The following is a 20,013-nucleotide window of genomic DNA, read 5'->3' as shown; positions in this document are numbered from 1 at the left end:
CTGTCCATTTAAAACAAACAATAACATGAGAGCTGGGGAGTGGCAGACAGAGGTCAGGTGCGCGTGGGTCCGCCCCAGCCCTGGGGAATATGTGTAGACCTCATATTTCCTTTGAATATCCTGTACCTTTTCTGCTTCTGTAGATAACACAGGCTCTGCTATTAGTACAGTCAGCTCACTGCACATGCAAATGTCACTTCTCTAGAACGAGGCCTCACAGTGGAAGCACAGTGCATCATGGGAGGGATCGTATACTTGCAAAGAGCTTTGGGTAGACAGCAAGGAGTCTTTGCTTTTTAATGTCTCTGAGTTCTACTCAGAATCCACTGTGTGAGCTGCGACCTTGAACACCGTGAGGTGCCTTTAGACTGACACTCTGGAGTCAGCTCTGCGAGTCTCTGTTCTCAGTGTTGCCCTTCCTGTCCTCTTTCTACTTAGCAGCTATACAGAGGTCTTTACAGTGTCTAGAGCCTTCCTCTTGCTTAAAACTCAGGTGCCATGCACTGCATCAGGGATAAAATCCAAACCCTTTTGTGGCCTACAGAGCTGTAGACCCTCTGAACGACCTGTTCTTCAACTTCACCTTCCCTCCTCTGCATCACCCTATGCCCCCCACCCCCAGCTCCAGCCAGTGGTTTCCCTGTCCCTCAGAGATCGCTCAGTCCACCACAGCCAGTGCGCTGGTGGCTTGTCTTGCACGGCTCTCAGTGGCAATCCATGCCGTCAATGTTTAGTGTTTCTCCCTATGCTGTAAGACAGGCAGTGTGCTTCTTAGGGGTCACCTATGTAAAGACAGGCACGGGAAGTCTCACGCAACTGAGAATGAAACCATGTGGTTTAGTCCTATGAGGACGAGTTAAAACCCCCTTCCTTCTCAATTGGACTTACAGTTGAGGAGAGACTGCCGAGGTGACACTGATGTAGTTGTTCTCGGATATGCTGAACTGATGGAAGAGGACCCACTCGGGCATCTTCTTGGTGATGGAGTAGCTTGACAGTGGATGCAGCTGAGCAACTTGCTTATGTGTGAGCATTAAGTAGTTCCCTGACCCATCAACATCCCGAGCAATCTAAAAGGCAGGTCCAAAGAAAAAGGGAATTGACACACAACATGTTAGTTTTTAAAAATTAAAAAAAAATTAAAGATTTATTTATTTATTTATTATGTATACAGTGCTCTGTATGCCTGCAGGCCAGAAGAGGGCATCAGACCACATAGATGGTTGGGAGCCACCATGTGGTTGCTGGGAATTGAACTCAGGGCCTTTGGAAGAACAGACAGTGCTCTTAACCTCTGAGCCATCTTAGCCCCAAGTCCAAAAATCTTGTCACCATGTTCCTGTTTTCAGATAACAGGAAATAAGGCTCAGGTTACTGAAACAGCACGGCTGTAAAGTAAACATTTGGGTCGTAAAATAAAACACAGCATGCCGTCTGCTCTGCTGTGAACTGTCCAGGCTCCCCAGGCTTTATGTTCAAACACACCGCACCCTCTTATGTAGATAACCTACTTTCCTCAAAGATGAAGAAACCTATACTGAAATATCATTTTTTTTCTCTATTAAGACTGCTCATTGGGTGCAGTGTTGCACTGACTTGAAGGACATGCCTGCTTCTGTCATGGGCACTAACTGGGCTCTCTAGACATGAGAGCAACAGCTTGCACAGAAGTACTTTGGGTTGTTGGGCTTTCAGATCACTAAAACAGGAAAGAGGAACTGTGGTATCTTTGCTTGATAGGGGAAAAGATCTGTCCCCTTGGACAAAATTAACGTATAGTACTCTGGCTTAAGAAGAAGTGTACTTAAATATCAAATCTTAAAAAGTTAAGGTCAGGGCTGGAGAGATGGCTCAGCGGTTAAGAGCACTGGCTGCTCTTCCAAAGGCCCTGAGGTCAATTCCCAGCAACCACATGGTGGCTCCCAACCATCTACGGGGTCTGATGCCCTCTTCTGGCCTACAGGCATACAGAGCACTGTATACATAATAAATAAATAAATCTTTAAAAAAAAAAAAAGTTAAGGTCAGTGAACCATAGATGTGAGGTCGCTGGCTGAATCTCCCATGCACGCGTCAAGGCAGCTCTGCGCCTGCTCACCTGCATAAAGTACCCAGAGAGTAGCGCTTTCCTGATGTTCAGACTGTTTTCCTGGGAGCCAAAGGCAGGCTCCGCGTAGGGAAGCTCGATCCGCTTGATGATTTCCAGGAGTTCTGCTCGGATAGCGTCCGCCATCCTGAGAGCCGCACAGCTGAGGAAGTAATCCTGACACCACCTCTCCACACAGTCTAGAGGAGAACAAAAGGCTGCTCAGAAAGGACGGTTAGCCTTCTTCAAGTTCTATTGAAGGTCATGTGAGTGGTAGAAGGGCAGTTAGAAGGCTCCCCAGTGGCTGTGGGCTTGGCCACACCTGTAGCAGCTGCTGAGGTTCGGGGAACCCAGCAGACTGGAGATGGTGTGTTAGTGTCGGAAGCACATTCCCCATCGCCTGTGGCTGTGGAGAGGCACCGGAGACTGCACTGGCATCTGCACTTCCTTCTCTGTACAGCTAGAGACCCAAAGCTAAATAAAGGGGAGCTGTTAGCATCTGCCCCTCTGATCATCCCATATTCATTTAGTAAGGACCTACCAGGGTGACCTGGGAGTTCACTGTGTCATATGTTAGCTCCTTGCCTACCCAAGGTGTAACATTTTAAATCCAAAATCAGTTGGAAGGTACTTTCTTGGCACCCATAATTGTGTCGTGACTGAAGAATGCAGACGGCCTTGACCTGGTTGACATCAGAGCCTCATTTACCCTGTCCTGCCCACTTGCCCCACTCAGTAACAAGAAGAGTACATGCTGGGTCAGACACCATCACCCAGCCCGGTTCTCAAAAGCTGACCACCTTCCTCTCCAGTCCATTTAGAAACACACTCCCTGCTCTTGACATGATCCTATCACCTTGCAAACTGATCTCGAGATTTTCCCTAATCATTTCAAATACTCTTCACACCATGTTCTGGAGCAAAGGAAGTCGAGGCTGCTCTGTGGGAGGCAGAGAGCCTACTGTGGGGAAGGGAGCTGATCTACTTCCAATCCCCACCCTGGAAGAGGTGCTGCCCGCTTCCCCAGCAGCAGGCCCTCTCCTGTGGCACAGGCTACCCACTGCAGTTTGGATACACACAGGGCACTAGGAATGTCTGCTCCTTATCTTCCTCCCCTGACTGTGTCCCTGTGACTGTGCTTCAGGCATGCTGCTTCTGAAAGCCGACCAGAGTACTAAAGCTCCCCAAATCCAGATCTGCACTGTAACATGCTAGGCCTCTAAGAGGGCAGATAAAGTGCTGCCACTTGGCAATGGCCTGAGGTACGTTTAGGGACCCAGTGCCATTCTGTTCAGGTGGCCGGTGGGACGATCAGAGAAGGGAGGCTGGCAAATAATAATTCAAATATCTGAGCCTCATTTGGGAAGGGAGAGGGAGCGGGAGGTGGTTTCTGGGGACCATGCTCACGTACGTTCATTGGCAGAGTTCAGAACTGTGTCTTGGTAGGCCTTGTAGACGTTGATGAGTGTAAAGTGATCACCTTCGGGATGCAAGAACGTTTTCCAGCAAGTCACTGCAGCCTCCTCAGCACCATGAGGCACATGCAAAAAGCAACTGGGAGCTTTAAGATGTAAGAGGTCACAGTCAGCAATGTGGAGGACACTTCATCCTGGCCCAGTGTGCCTGGGGGCAGGACCCCTGCCTATGAACCCACTCCTGACTTGGCTTTCTGAATCAGTACATGTTCTCAATATTCTTGTTTACTTGGAAGCCAAAAAACTTGAAAGTGAGCTGTCTTAATTCCTTCTCCTTTTTGTGCATATTGCTTTGCCAACAGCAGTCAGTACCCTGTTCATGTCTCAGTGGAAGCAGGGTGTCAGCGTGTTAAGGGGCCCAGAGGGTCAGACACAGGATTAAGGCTATGTTCAGATATGGCACAGCATTTGGTCCATGCTGCTGTCAAAGAATATATGAAAATATAGAAGCCAGTATCAATGAAGCTGGCAGCTGAACACAAAACCACACAGTTATTTGGGAAGCACTGTCTTGTGCCTTTTTTTTTTTTAAGTTTGCACTACATTAATCCTTTTGGTAAAAAACTGAGCACAGCCTTTATAATTTTTGCATTTAGGTAATTTTTAAATTTTCTATTTTGTGGGGAGAGGGAGGCTGGAGAGATGATTCGGGTGTTAAGAGCACCGACTGCTCTTCCAGAATACCAGGGTTCAATTCCCAGCACCCACATGGCAGCTCAAAACTATCTGTAACTCCAGTTCCAGGGGATCTGACATGCTCACATAGACATACATGCAGGAAAACCACTAATGCACATAAAAATAAATAAATCATTAAAAATGTTTTTTAATCTAAAATATTTTCCCCTTTTTTAGTTTATTAAAACGTGTTACTAGTTAGGCGTGGTGGCGCACACCTGTAATCCCAGCACCTGGGAGGCAGAGGCAGGTGGATCTGTAGACCAGTCTGGTCTACAAAGTGAGTCCAGGATAGCCAAGGCTACACAGAGAAACCCTGTCTCGAGAAACCAAAAAACGAAACAAAACAAAAACAAAAACATTTTACTACAATCTGCCTGTCCTTTCTGCATACTCTGTTTAAATCTATCCGTGCTGTGGATTTCAGTACAAAAGAAGGGTCGTTAAGGAGTACCTGTTACCATGGCAGCTATGGTTAGCATTTCATCTACACAGTCAAATTCACAGGATGCTAAGATAGACTTTGAGAGCTGTGGATCCAGAGGAAACTCAGACATTATAATTCCAAACTCGGAGAGATTCCCATCGTTGTCCAGGGCTGCCAGGTAATCTAAATCTTCCAGAGCCTGCATCAGGCTTTCTGGGGCTAGGAGACAGAGCAGGGGAAAGGAGTTAGTGCTGCAAAACTGAGGTGGAACAGCAGGTAGTACTTTTTCATTTTTGTATAAAACAAGCAACCAATGAACAAAACCTGTGAAGCAAGAAGCAACAAGACGCTGAGCCAGTAGTTTCTGAGGGGCTGACATGTAAGCCTTATGGCTGTCTAGGTAAGGGCCCTGAAGGAATAGCAGGCTCTGCAGAGGACAGGTGATACAGTCCTGAGGGGTCAAAGATGAGACCCTGGCGACCTCACGCCTCTCCTGATGAGGCAGCAATGCTCTAGGCAGTGTGACTGGAGAGAACACACATGTGCTCTCACAGCACCCAGAGCAGAGCCTGCTCCCACCAGCCAGCCAGCCAGCCAGCCAGCGAGCCTGCTTGCGCACAGAAAGCTGAACCATGTAAACAGGCCCTGCACAAGCCTCCAAAGTATACCTAAGGGAAGACAAAAATATTCAGTGCTCAATAAGGCAAAACACACATGGTCTAGAATCCAGTAAAGAGGCATGAGAAGAACAAAGAAGACAGAGTGGCCTAGAAGTCACCGAGAAAGCAGGGAACGCCAGGCGTGGCTATGTGCGGTTACTACAGACAACCATCCCCATCCCTCACTCCTTTAGACCTAGATAACACGGGCCCTACTACTGTGTGTATTATAGCTGCTCAACTTCTACAAAGAACTCCACTTAGTCTCTGTCCTTCTGGAACCAAGTTCTGTTAAATACGCCTTTTCACCTGTCTGCTACCTAGTATTCTAATAAAGGCTACACAGGGAAGCCAACTCCCACCACGCTACCTGAGGACTTAAGAGAGCCACCACCAGCTTTTCTTAGTCTCAGTCCTGGAGTGTATGTGGTGTGTGGGGGACGATGCCCACAGGCCTAACCTAAGAACAACTGAACCTGTTTGTGCCTGAGATTTTGTGTGACTGACGGAGAAAAAAAATGACTTGTTTGCTATATTTACACTCTGAACACTGAAGACAGCTGTCAAAAATTAAGGCACACTGAGAAACTCTACTGTTTATTCACAAGCTCTCGTGTGATCAAATTTCTACTACGGTCAGGAAGCCAGGAAAGCTTTTAGAAAACACGAGTGTGGTCTGGGAGACATCAGTGCTGCCCTGCAGTCTTGCTGGGGGACAGCAGAGCAACTGAGGCAAGGAAGAGACCAGAAACAGAGGGTGTGAGCAGCCTGTGGAGAATGACACTCCACGGGGGCATGTGAAGTCACCTATTGTTTCTGATTTTCTTTCCCCATCAAAATTTAATACTAAGTGGAATGGCTTTCTCTTTATCGCTGGGGACTTTGGGCCTGAGCATGCTGGTAAACACACAACCCTGAGAGGCTGCAGTGCAAGGAAGGAAACTGACAGGTTCCTTAGAAAAGTTGTCCAAGAGTTCCATTAGAGAGCTGTGGGACCTGAGAAGGGACATCAGATGTGCCAGAGAAGGTGCAGGCAGCAGCTGCAGAAAGGAACATGAAGGATGCTTAAGCAGCAAGGGGCTGGCAGCCTCATCAGGGAGCACTTATAGAGAGCAAGGCAGCTGTGCGATGAGCAACAAGCTCTATGACAGCTCCCCATAAGCAATGGTGTGACAGACATAAGTTCCCCAAGAACACTGACTACTCATTTTTATGTCCTGAAGTTGAGTTGGCTGCACAGACATCAGACTATGCTCTTAGGCACCATGCAAAGAGGCTTTCCTGGAGGTGGGAGGAGTATCATAAAGGGGGAAGTGTTAAAGATCCTAGATGGCACAAGTGAGGGGCTCTAACACGGAACCCAACAGCACTCGATAATGCTACGTTATAAGACATCGCCCCAGTGCTGCCCATAAAACTGCTTAAGAATGGCAGGGCTAGCCGGGCGTGGTGGCGCACACCTTTAATCCCAGCACTCAGGAGGCAGAGGCAGGTGGATCTCTGTGAGTTCGAGGCCAGCCTGGTCTACGAAGCAAGTCCAGGACAACCAAGGCTACACAGAGAGACCCTGTCTTGAAAAACCAAAAAAAAAAAAAAAAAAAAGGCAGGGCTTAGATGCGGGATCTTCATGGCAGTGTTTCCTGCATACAAACCATGGTAGACAATAAATGAATGCTGCCAAGGCAAGGCTTCCACATAGCCAAGCAGAGCAAGACTGCTTTATTCTGAAGGCAACTGCAAGAGGAGCAAAACAGACTTCTCCTCCTCCTGCCTGCCTCTGCCTCCCATGTGCTGGGATTAGAGGTGTGCGCCACCACGCCTGGCCTTTTTCTTTCTTTTCTTTTCTTTTCTTTTCTTTTTTTTTTATTTTATTTTATGCATGAGTGCTCTATCTGCATGTACACCTGCATCCAGAAGAGGGCATCAGATCCTAGGGTAGATGGTTGTGAGCCACCATGTGGTTGCTGGCAATTGAACTCAGGACCTCTGAAAGAGCAGACAGTGCTCTTAACCACTGAGCCATCTCTTCAGCTCCCCAAAACAGCCTTCTTAGGAGACATTCTTGTCAATGGCAACCCTGCTTCCTGTAGAACGTCACTACAAGTTCACAGGCATCCCTTACCACGATCACTCAGTTATCCGAGGGGCTGTAATCACAGCATTTCCTCACTGCTCAATGTATTTTATCCACAAAGAACCCCAAAGGAGCTCCCACATGTGCCAGCAGAAGGGCTGGTCTTGAAGAGGCCAAGTCCCTCTGTGGGGAGGGGCTGATGCAAGGCTGGCTGAGCAACAGCACCAGTTCCCTGAGGAGCTTTAGGCTGTGACAACCTCACATAGCAGGCTTCCTCTGTCGTTCAAACGCATGCCCAAAATCTATGAGATGGGAGGAAGCCGAGGCTGGCCTCTTCTTCCCCTTGTGGGACATCTGTTGACTCAAATGCTTGGGGTATGTGTCGGGGTTGGGGTGAGGGTGGGGCCTCTACCAGCCAGGGCTTCTTCGCCATAACAACTTCTGCCTTACTTTTGCCCTCATTTGTCAAAATAACCCAGGAACAATTCCCTCCCAAGCTAACTGACATCATACAATTTGACATCACTCTATGTTCTCTTACAAGAAAAGGTTTTCAAATACAGCTACCCCTTGGAATGTTAGCAGAACCCTATGCCTCCTCTTGTCTGGGATGGGTAAGTACTTTCAGGTACAGATCAAGACAGGAAGTCTTTTGGTAAACAAGCCTCAAAGCCATAGTCGGGCCTTTTCCTTCAGTCATGCTCCTTGGCCTGTCTTACCAGCAAGAGCAAAAGACTAGGGCTCCATCTATCACTTGATATGAAAAAGGTTTGAGAGAGGGAAACTCCCCAAGCACTAGCAGGGCACTGGTAGAAGCCATGCCATGAGCCTAACTCTCAGGTAATGGCTGCATCCAGACTTTCGGACACTCAAGGCTAAGGAGGGCTGCTCAACTGAGCTTTGCTGGGCCCTGAGACCTCTCTCATGCCAGCTCAGCTCCTGCCTGTGACACAGAAGAAAGCACAAGTGGACCACAGACAACCACAGGCCCCCTCAGACCTCTCCTAACAAGCCACATCAGCACCTGGCCCAGTTAGGTCTCAGAGAGGACCAAGTAAGAAAGGAGCTGTGTTTGTCTCCACACAAGGCTGTGCCTGCTCACACTGTTCTATGGAACTAGGCTGCTGGCCTCCTATTAGACACTGTGACTAATAGCTCTTACCAAAGAACAACACCCCTGACAGACGTGCTGAGGACTGCAGCCTTTTGCAGTGTAACTGGAAGTCTCCCCACCCTAGAGCATATGAGACCAAGCTTCAGACAAGCGAGGTTTATCACTGTAGTAAGATGGCACAGCATTGCTATACCAAAACCACCCAGAGAGAAACAGGCCAAAGCAATGCATGGGGGATGGAAAGATGGCTAAATGGAAGAGCACTGACTGCTCTTCCAGAGGACCCTGGTTCGATTCCCAGCTCCTACATGGCAGCTCACAACCATCTGTAACTACATTCACAAGGGATTTGATGTCTTCTAGCCTCCAAAGTCACTGCACACTTGGTACACAGACCTACATGCAGGTAAAATACCCATACACATAAAAATAATAAAATTAATTTTTTTAAATGCCCCAGGCTTTAAAATGGCTGCCCGGCAAGGGGCTTCTATGACCATGAAGGGCTCTCTTTGCTGTCACTTGTCTTCTTTTCTTATAAAAGTGATGCTCACCATCCTCTCACTCTCAGTCTAACTTCAGTGCCTTGTGCTGCGGGCACCTGCAAGGTCCCCAGGTGTCCACTTGGGCCAGTCCCAGGAAGGGGGAAGAGCTCGTTGCAGGCACAGGCATAAACCCAGACTCCACATTTTTTGACAGTACAGCAGTGACATGTGGCTTTATGTTTCTGACCTCCTGGCTGTCCCCGCTAGCCCAGTCACAGTGGTGGCTCAGGGTGGGCTTCTCACACCAAGCCAGACTCCCTTCCTTGGGAGTTTTATATTTTATGCCAAGACAAATGGGGCCCTTCCCAGGGATGAGCATACATCACAAAGCACAGGCAGAGAGCCGCTCAGCTCCTGTGCACAGAAAGGAGAGAGCAGGGGACAAGTGGGCATGGAGAGCCAAGAGACAGAGATGAGAACCAAACACCCAAGTGTTCCTGAGGCACATCTTGGATTTTAAGAGATGTCTCATTTCCTTACTCAGAACTCAGGCTCTGCTTTGCCAGATTGAGCTGGATGCCTGGCTCTGCCACAGGGAACTGTAATCCACAAACCACAACACAAGGAGTCATCTAAAGTGACACTGGGGCTTAGGCAAGGTGAGGGCAAGAATCAGCCTGGGAGTAACAAAGATGGGCTCTGATGCAGCTGTCTGTGTGTCAGCACCTACAGCAGTCACACACACTGCTCAGGAGGGGAGGGGCAAGTCAGGCTCTGTTACCTATGTCAGGACTGGGCCTGTGTATCTACTGAAGCGACAGTGGACCGGGTGGAATCAGTTGAAGGATGAAGAGATGCAGCGGTTTTGATGGTGTGCACTCTACAAGCTTTGGGATGTTGGAAATGGGATTAAGAGCTTGGCTCTGAAGAGACAGGAAGGAACAGTTTCTATGACCATGTCATAGGCCACAATCCTAGAACCTGGTGTTTGCAGAACCTTTTACAAGATCCTCAGCACTTGCACATCTGAGTCTCTTGTGCTTGTATATGAAGATTGGGTGTTGGGTCTCCATCTGCAGCATCTCTCTGGGTAATTTATGCTCTGTCAGCACAGCTGACATGACTCCAAAAGGCCAAGGCCAGTGGTCTTACTGGTATCTAGGAGGCCATCTTAGGGCACTGTGGTGACATCTCCTAATCACTGTGACTCAGTATCTGTTTGCATACCTGTGGAAAGTGCCTTCTGCAGTACAGGCAGGTAGCCTAGGGTTGGTTTTGTTTTGTTTGTGTTTTTAGCTCACCTAGAAGTCACTCAGCCCTGCAATGCCAAGCATTTATTGAACCCAGTCACTTTTCTAAAGAACAAAAATATATTAACTGACCTCAACCGTGAAACAGTTACTTTGATTGCTGTTTTATTAAAACTACTTCTATTCCATGCCTTTAGCTTCCTCCCCCGCATTAAGTTTTTACTATTTGTAAGATGGCTTTCTGAATGTTCCCAAGGTGCCCCAATGGGTTTCATCGTGGGAATTGTTCTTGGAATGTTCCTCTTTGAACACAGATACACACACACACACACACACACACACACACACACACACAGAGAGAGAGAGAGAGAGAGAGAGAGAGAGAGAGAGAGAAGAGAGAAGAGAGAGAGATGCAAACACACCCCTCTCTGAAGATGGTGTCTGCAGTACCTAGCAGACAGGCAGAGGATGGCTTAGTGGGAGATAGGCTTACTGTACAAGCCTGACAGCCTGAACACCACCCCTGGAATCCACATGGTGGAAGAAGAGAACTGACTTCGTCCACAAATAAATGTAATAAAAAGAACAACAATAAAACCCTAGCTGTGGTCTTTGTAGGTGCAGTAGTTGAACAACTACTTAGCTCTGGGCTGCTCTGGAGGCACATGCAGCATGCATCCTGCCTGTACAGAGGAGTCCCTATCCAAAGCTCCAGGTGCAGCTGTGATGGTTGAGCCAATCTAGCAGGAGGCCCTCTCTACACTTCTCTACAGACTGTTATACTTTAAGACCGATCTATGTTTCAAAGGAGAATTCCGTTTTCAATGATTTACAGGCTTGCAGGCATCCTCACAAACGTCTCTGGGTATGTGACTATGTTGACAAAAGGCCCACATTCACTGATTCAGGAATCTTCTGATGAAAAATGTGCGCCTGAGCCCTGATGGGGCCATAGCGGAGCTGGACCCCTTTTCAACTGGCCTCTGCAACTCCAGCTCCTGTACGCACCTTGTGTTTTCTTTAAGCCAAATAGAAGTACAATTCATTTTTCTTCCTTTCTCTCCTCCTCTTCCTCCTCCCTTTCTTCTTTTCCTTCTCCTTCTTCTCCTTCTTCCTCCTCTCTCCCCCCATCCTGCTCTTTCTCTCTCTCTCTGACACAGGGTTTCATGTAGCTCCGGTTGCTGTGATCATGGGCGTGTACCACCATGCCTGCCTCTTGTTTTTCTTTTCACAATCCCAGAAATCCTGGTCATCCCCAAAACAGTTCTATCTGCTACAAGTAAAGAAAGTTCTGAATGTGAGCACAGAGACGACCCTTGGCACAGGCCGGGGCACTCTGCCTGGTTTCTCTCCAAAGCCCTGTCTAGGTACCTTTGCCTTCCAAAGGCAGCAACAGTCTCAGCGTTGCTCTGCCGAGGCACTCACACGGAGGAAGATCCTCAGGCAGCCAAGGAAAAGAAAAAAAAAAAAGCCTAGATTTAGTTTTTCTAAAGAGAGATCCACGCTGAGGGAATTCACTTAACTGCTGGCAGCTTGGTCATGCCAAGTCCATTTCCACATGGTTCACAGATCCTGAAAAGGGCAGAGAGCTTGCTGTGTTCATACGTTTCAATTATAAGTTGAAATAAATGCACTGGCCACAAGCATCTTCTATATTTTTTGTTTCCAAAATGATGAGTCAGAGTTCATCCACAGCTACATTTTCCCAAGCACAGCAGAAAACAGCTGTGTGTATATTGTCAGGAGCCAAAAATAAATAGTGACTCTGACCCCTTTGTTACCAGTTATCAGCTTGAAGCCTCATGGAGTAAGCGGCAGACAGGAGCCCCACAGAGAGCAGAGCAGAGATCCAGGAGGGAGGGAGACAGAGAGAGATAGAGAGAGAGAGAGAGATAGAGAGAGAGAGAGAGAGAGAGAAAGAAGAAGAAGGAGGAGGAAGAGGAGGAAGAGGAGAAGAAGAGACAGACAGAGACACAGACACAGAGACAGAGACAGCAGGGATCCCAACGCCCAAGCACCTATTTCCTTTTAGGTACCTCTGATGCTTGATTACTTCAGAACCCTCTTGCAAGCCTGCTTTTACTTCTAGTCCATCAAACATCCCCTCTCCTGAGCAGAGAGAGCTAAGGGCACCAAGACACGAGCAGTAGAGCTAGGCGGGCAATGGAAATAGGTAAACTGCATGTGGGGCTGGCGGCCTAGCTTAGAGGCAGGGTACCTGCCCAGCACTCAGCCTCTAGGGCCCATCCCAACCATCATGAAAAAAGAAAGTGTGGTCTGGAATGTGGCTCAGGAGCAGAACACTCCCATGGTATGCTCGGGCTCTGGGTTCAATCTCCAGCAACCACAAACTGTGAAAACAACAAAAAGATGAAAAGGTCATCTGCAGGGGAGAACTTCTGCAAGGACTATTGCAGTAGATCCATCTGCGGCAAAAGCCAATCCATCTGAAGTCCAGAGGCCATCAGGGAGGAAGGAGGAAGGTGGATGACACTCCCACCCCTGGGTGTCTTCCTCAGGGCCAGGACGAGGTGAAGGAAGGCATGCAGACAAGCCTGGGTTGCAGTTTCCATTTTAAACACTCCTACCTTGATGGCCTTCTTGCTGACTTATCTGGCTTGCAAAATGTGACAAAGGACACAGACATCACAGGTAGACTGTCATTTACTTCTAGGGTAGGCATCAAGGGAGATTTTAACCACTGGCCCAAAACAAAGTTAGCTTTTCATAAACAGAAGCAAAAACTAAGGTACTGATTGAAGAGCAACTGATTCTTTACGTTAGAGCCCTTTCTTTATACGATGACACAGCCATTTGCCTGCTTTTCGGAAGCTAAGCTCCAAGTCAGGGAAGGAAGCGGGTTAGCGAAGCAGGGCCCTGCTCCAAGAGCCTCGTGTCTCCCTGGCCGTCGGGCTAGGTCCCCATCAGCTTCAGGAGCATACTGGGCGGGGAAATGGGGAAGCTCTCTGGCTCTCTCTTTGGCTCCTGATTTATAGGCATCTGCTGCCCATGCTTGGCTGGACAAAGAGCACCAGAGACAAGAGGGAAACCACCCAGGAACCTTCCTCATCTCAGACACCAGCCACTGTCAGGGCACTTGCCACCTGCTCCATCTTTGTGTTGCCTTGTGCCTAGTGACTCGGTTTCTCATCTGTAAAGTGGAGCAAAATAGCATCCAGCCACTGTGCTATTGTCTTACATGATTTAACACACGAGTAAACACATATAAACAGCCGAGTGTTCAGAGAACAAGTGAGGGCTTAGACAGATAAGATATGCAGACTGTGGCTGCTGGCAGGCCTTCCTTACCAGCTGTCTGTTGACATGTGCAGTTGCCTCCACCTCCCAGGCACTGTACCTAGAGCTGAAGAGGGATTTAACCCCACCCTGCCACACAGACAGTATGCCAGCTGGGCGTATGGAGATAGCCACAGGCTGGCTTCCTTCTGAGCATATAGCAGTGCTCTGCCTTGGGCATAGGTCGCTGTGCCACTCAGGTAGCAGTCACTTGGCCTGGGCATCACTGGCCTTTCTTTCCCTCAGTATTTCAGCTGAGGGGACAGTATTTCAGCGAGGGCCAGAAGGCTCCGTAAACCTCCAGAAGAAACCGCTCAGATTAGGATCAAAACACCTCAGCCTTGCTTCAGGAGCTTCCCCACCCTGACATGTTTGACCTCAACTGCAAAGGGGTGAGAGCTGAGTGGGTCCCCCAGGTGCTCAGATGTCTCATGAGGAGCACTCCACACCACTGGAAATGTCTCTTGCCTTCTGTTCATCCTGCCCGTACACACCAGTGCTCCACTGTCCCCCTATACTGGCCACTCAATCTGGGCTGGGGAAAATGGCTCAGTGGGTCAAGTGTTTACTGCATAAGAACGAGGAGCTGACTACAGATCCCAGCGTCCATATGCATGGCCAGGCTCCTGGTGTCATTTGAATCTCAGGGCCCGGTGGGAGGGAGGGGAAGAGCTGGGAGAATCCCGGGGCTTGCTTGCTGGCCAGCCAGTCTAGCCACTCGGAGAGCTCTAGGTTCAAGGACAGACCTGTCTCAAAAATGAAGGTAAAGAGCAACACAGGAAAACACCTGATACTAACTTTTAGCCCTTCTGCTGGCTAGTCTTATGTCAACTTGACACAAGCTAGAGTTATCTGAAAGGAGGGAACCTCAATTGGAAAAATGCCTTCATAAGACCCAGCTGTAGGGCATTTCCTTAAGTAGCGATTGATGCGGGAGACCCCTACCCAGAGGGCCCAGCCCATCGTGGGTGGTGCCATCCTGAGGTCTATAAGAAAGCAGGCTGAGCAAGCCATGAGGAGCAAGTCAGTAAGCAGCATCCCTCCAGGGCTGTGCAGCAGCTCCTGCCTCCAGGTCCCCCCGTCCTGCTTGATTATTGTCCTGACTTCCTTCAATGATGAAAAGAGATCTGGAAGTGTAAGCCAAATAAATCTTCCACAGTTTGCTTTTGGTCATGATGTTTCATCAACAGTAATAGTGATGAAGTCAGCCCTCACACCCAGGGCACCCCCCCCCCCCACAGCCTGCATATACAACTAGGTTTTTGTGCTTTTAAATTTTCAGATAATTTCCTTCCTGTGATGGTGAAAAGGTATCAGCACTGACCAAAACCCATGCTGGCTTACAGTGACTGATGCCACATGCTCTCAGGTGCCACGGCAGGAAGAAGAAAACCTGAATGTAAGGCTACCTGGCCTGTTCATGAAGTCGCAGCGGCCCAGGCCCGCGATGTCCACTCTCTTCATGAAGAGCACCATGCTGGTCAGGTTGGCTTCCTGCATCTCTGCTGGCTTAAGCGGCCTCATGTCTTTGGAGGCAAATTCTTCAGTGTACAGACAGAAAAGTTTCCCTTTAAAAAGCCAAGAGAAATGGCTTCAGTGTTGCTGTGGCATGCCGGAAGAACTCTACACTGTCGGCTACTGTGCCTACCACACTACCTGAGGGAGAAGACCCGAGGAGCTGCTTCCGGATCTCCGCTTGGCTTTGGCTGATGGGCTGCAGGACGCGGGAGTTGGCTCTGATTCGGGGACTGTATACCTTTAACAGAAGCACAGTGTGTCAGCTCCTGGAGACTCAGTGCAGTCACCCACCTCCACCCAAGGTGACCGCCCTGCAACATGGCCCCATGGAAATGCTGTCAGGCTCTTTTTCTTTGGTTGGTGTCTACCACACACCACAGATAGGAAACTGCAAGGGCCTTGACAGATGGACTGATAAGTTGCCTGCTTCCACTGTGCTTCTGTCACTACGGACTTCAGTATCACAGCAGTACTGAACTGCCACTGCTCAGAGCCCCACACTGGTGACTGGGGACACCTGCCCCCATGCTACCGACAGAAAGGGTTTCCATTCAACAGGGCTGTACTGCTCTGATGTTTTGTTTAGACTGAGTGGTACCTCAGTGGGCCCACGTTTGCGACACACAGTGTGGGAATTTCTGGGTAGTATCTCTACTATAAATGCCACACAGCACTAATAGTTACTCTTGCTCTTGCCTGTGGCTTAGAAGGGCAAGTGACAGCCTGTGCTCTAGGAACAGTGAAGTAACTGAAGTAACGTGACTCTAACAAGCCACGTGTGGCAGCGAGACTAAGATCCCAGAACTCGGTGGCTGAGGCAGCCAGGCCATAGGGCGAGATCCTGGCTCAAAACAGACTACCTCCAACTTGTTTCAAGGGAGTCTTCATAGACACTGGGACACCATGGTTACAAACACTCAGAACGCACATCTGACTGAATAAAGAGAGCTCTGGGTCACACTGCACCCTCATTTTTGGCCACTGGCGTAGCAGGTACTCAGCAAGCGGGTGCCAGTGCTGGCCGGCCTGCTCCAGCCCCAGGACGGCAATTACCTGTCTTCTTTCCACACCGACATCAATAACAAATTTGACTGAGTAGTTCCAGATCAGAGACTCCCCGCAGCTGGTGGTCAGCACCACCCTTCTCTGATAGACTTGGCATTTTTTCTCAGTCTCATCCACTGGCCTGAACAGGTTGCATTTCTCTTTGGGATACAAAGGAATGACCACTAGCTCGCCCAGGTCTGGATTTAAGTTGGATCCTTCCTGACACAAAATTTCATAGGTTTTTTCAATATCCTAAAGTGAAAAAAATAAACATCTATGAGAATAAAGAATAATATTTCAGTACAAAACTATCCCATAATTCAATAATGTTGTAGGCAATAATGCACACAGGGAAAGAAGTGTCCATGCTGTTGCCATAAATTAAAAAAAAAAAAAAAAAGGAGGACGTAATCTTTCTTTGGGTGAGTTAAATGTGATTTCTACACAATTCCATTGCTTTTAGTCCAGAATGGTCTTCCTCTTGGAAAACATCCTACTGCGTCTATGCCTTCATTCTCCTGTTTTCTAGCTTGATTCCATTCCTCAGACACATTAACCTGCACAGATAAGTCAAAGCATCCTCACATTAGCTGTTCTTTGAGCCAATGAAACTAAGCATTACCCAACATCGTCCAGATCTTCTCTAAAGGAAAGCACACCAGCCAGGTGTGCTGGCTCATGCCTGGATTCCCAGGGCTCGGGGGTGGGTGGGAGTTGGGGGAGGAGGGCCGAGGCAGGAAGACTGCTGTGAGATCAAGGTCAGCCTGGACCACAGTGTGAAACCTCATCTCAAAAACCTAAAATACAACATAGAGGCACACACAAAGCGTGATTGGGAGTCTCACCTGGGGCACGTGTACTTTAAAGTACCATCTTCTAGTGGTCAGGAAGCAGTTATTGTCTCTGATACCTTGCATTTGCAGGCACTTAGAACCATCTGTTCAAATGCACATCAAACGCTTTGGGAAAATATATACCACCTGCCATAAACTAACTTACAAGCAAATGGGAGTGGCCGAAGGTAAGGTGTTCCAGTTTGCACAACTCAAACCCCTCGCCCCCAGTTTCTGAAAAGATGTTACTTAGTCTGAGTGCTTTGCATAGTCTTAATATTTTCTGCTTTTAAAATGCAAGGTAAGCCGCCAGAAGGGAACCTCAGCTGGCCTATCAGAGTACACTAAACCCCCAAACTGAAAGGCCGCCTTCCTGTGCCCGCTGTTGCCCTCCCGCTGCCTCTAGCTCATGGTGCCCTCCTGTCTACGCCATTTTGCTTCTTGAGATTGAGTCTGCCTGTTTCTAGTTGTTTACACTTTTGATGTAGAATTTTGGAAATACACGTGCTTTTTTTTTTTTTCAGGAGGAGAAATGAAGGAACTGCTCAGCAGGAAAAAGGCAGAGGTGACAGAATGGAAGCCATGCGTAGTTCCCACTCCTCACGCTGGCTGACGTATGGCTTTGAGGCCATAATCTTCAATAACTGCAAAAGGCAATGAGGAAATATGCATTTCCTTTTTTTTTTTTTTTTTTTGAGACAGGGTCTCTCTGTATAGCTCTGGCTACCCTGGAACTCACTATGTGAAGGAGGCATGGAGATCCTAGCCCTGCCTCTCAGGTGCCGGGGTTAAAGGTGTGCTCCACCATGCCCCGCTGACTCCTTCAGCTCTTCCACCACAAGTCTCTGCAGGACTCCGCTGTGATCACTCAAAAAGCTGTGGCGATCATAAACCCACTGAAAGAAGCTATGTGAGAGCAAAGAAACCCTGAGCCATGCAGGCCATGCAGGCCATTTCCCAGGAAACTCCAACCCTGCCGGCCCCTCACGTCATCTGGTTGGACTAACACTACGAACTCACCTTGTATTTTCTATTAATTTATTTCCTATTGTGGGGATCGGTCCTCAGCGCATGTGGAGCTGAATCAGCAACGGAGACTGTGTAACACAGCTAACAAGAACCCACAACTGACTCCCAAACCAAACAGTTAATGGCAATGTCTGCAATTTGAATTTCTTTCTTTCTTTCTTTCTTTAAATTAAAAAAAAAAAAAAATATATATATATATATATATTTTTTTTTATTTATAGCTGGGGATAGTGGCACACGGCTTTAATCCCAGCACTCGGGAGGCAGAGGCAGGCAGATCACTGTGAGTTCAAGGCCAGTCTGGTCTACAAAGCTGGTCCAGGATAGCCAAGGCTACACAGAGAAACCCTGCCTCAAAAAAAAAAAAAAATTATTTATTTTGTATACAGTATTCTGACTTCACACCAGAAGAGGGCATTAGATCTCATCATAGATGGCTGTGAGCCACCATGTGGTTGCTGGGAACTGAACTCAGGATCTTTGGAAGAGCAGTCAACCTCTAAGCCATCTCTCCAGCCCTGAATTGAATTTCTAAAAAAAAAAAAAAAACCACTTCCCACCTATGTTTGTTTTCTGTGGTTCTGAAGGACCACAGCAGGTTTGTTAGTTGTAGGCAGAAATCAAGACACTTTGCGTAGCACGGGAGAAATAACAATCAACAGCTATGAGCAGGGATTTGAAGACAGGAGCACTGAAGAGGAAGGGGCAGCAGACAGGGAAGGAGGTCCCTCAGGATGGAAGGGAGACAAAGCTGGCTTCTTGGCAAGTGTGTGAGAGCCAGCAGGAGCAGGGCAGCAGCGAGGGAAAGCTGCTATGCTGCTGGACAGGAATCCAGCACTGGCCAGGCCATTGCAGAACCCCCACCCTCCCCACCCCCACCTCCGGGCCCAAGAGGGTGAAAGCTCCCTGCAGCCCTCATGACCACCTCTTCCAAGGGAGAAGACTGTCCTGTTGTGTCTGCGGTTTCTTAACAGGAAGGGCACTTCTAAGTTCCATGAACTGCTACAGCTCACCAGTTGAAAGGTCACCGTGTCACTGACATACAGGTTCCATCACATTTACAAGAATCAAAAACCCTAGGCCAACCTCTACCCCAAATCTGTTGAGACCTTTAGTTTCTAAAGCAGCCACTTGGGATGTCTTTGTTTTGTTTTGTTTTGTTTTTGAGACACAGTTTCACTCTGTAGCCTGGCGAGTGCTTGACTACAGGCTTGCACCTGGCTGTTTTGAAATTTCTGATTTTAACCTTAAAGATGACTGTTTATCCTGTCAGTCATCAGTCTTTTCTATTTTTTTCTTTTTTTTTTCCCCCCCTCCATCTGGCAATTTCAACTTTGGAATGTCTTAGATTCCTAACTTTACCGTTGTTCCCTTCCTTGGGTTCTTACTCATTTTATGGCTTCCCCAAGGGCCTTTTTAAACATTCTAAATCATGCAATTGGGTCAGGAGGATAGAATAAATCACTATCGTAGGAGATTAGTATTCAGGAGAATATGGATCATCCGCACAAACAGCTGATAAATGCCCTTATGCAAATGAGCCTCTAAATTACTTTCCCTAAGGAAACAGATCAAGTTTAAGTCTCAAGACCTGCCCCAGGCTCCTTCAGTTCTGAGCCTGAGTTGAGGTCACACCTGTGAGCCACCCCTGGCAGATCCACACCACAGCAGCTACCCCTTGGTAGCTCAGCTTGTATCCAACATTTTCTGGTTCCTGTAAATCACGAGGACCACAGCATGCCTGCCTCGTACTGAGATGATGGAAGCACTGGAGGCGCCGGGGCAACAGGCTGCCGGTCTTTAAGGAGACAGTGGTCCACTTCAGAGGCTGCTGAGGAGGCAGCAGAGTGTGGAATCTCCTATGTCCACTGTGTCTCCACAAGAGATGGCCTGAGTGCAGGGGCTGTGTGCTAAGCGACTTCCACCAAGCTGGGCCAGGAGGAGGATCATGTCTCCCAACTCCTTAAGACGCCGCCTTATCTGTGGGGCAGCCTATGTACGGTATGAAGAGTGGTGGGAAATAGCTATGGTGGCCATGCAT

The 20,013-nt window shown here is 48.3% G+C and overlaps 1 protein-coding gene across 3 annotated transcripts in view; it reads right to left on the bottom strand.

The window, feature by feature from the left end:
* Positions 1-20,013, bottom strand: part of DHX32 (DEAH-box helicase 32 (putative)) — a 62,939-nt gene that overhangs the window by 477 nt on the left and 42,449 nt on the right. For all 3 annotated transcript variants that reach the window (XM_084751180.1, XM_084751181.1, XM_084751179.1), the window contains 7 exons: positions 16,117-16,362; positions 15,202-15,301; positions 14,955-15,113; positions 4,694-4,885; positions 3,498-3,647; positions 2,099-2,286; positions 889-1,070 (listed from right to left, as the gene is read on the bottom strand). In XM_084751180.1, the coding sequence (XP_084607306.1) occupies positions 889-1,070; positions 2,099-2,286; positions 3,498-3,647; positions 4,694-4,885; positions 14,955-15,113; positions 15,202-15,301; positions 16,117-16,362 (1,217 nt within the window). The remainder of the gene's footprint in view (positions 1-888; positions 1,071-2,098; positions 2,287-3,497; positions 3,648-4,693; positions 4,886-14,954; positions 15,114-15,201; positions 15,302-16,116; positions 16,363-20,013) is intronic.

Source organism: Acomys minous (genome assembly GCF_964271855.1).
Source record: "Acomys minous genome assembly, chromosome: 2".
NCBI classification, from domain to species: domain Eukaryota; kingdom Metazoa; phylum Chordata; class Mammalia; order Rodentia; family Muridae; genus Acomys; species Acomys minous.
Note: the sequence above shows the minus strand (reverse complement) of the source record. Positions and strands in the feature narration are given on the sequence as shown.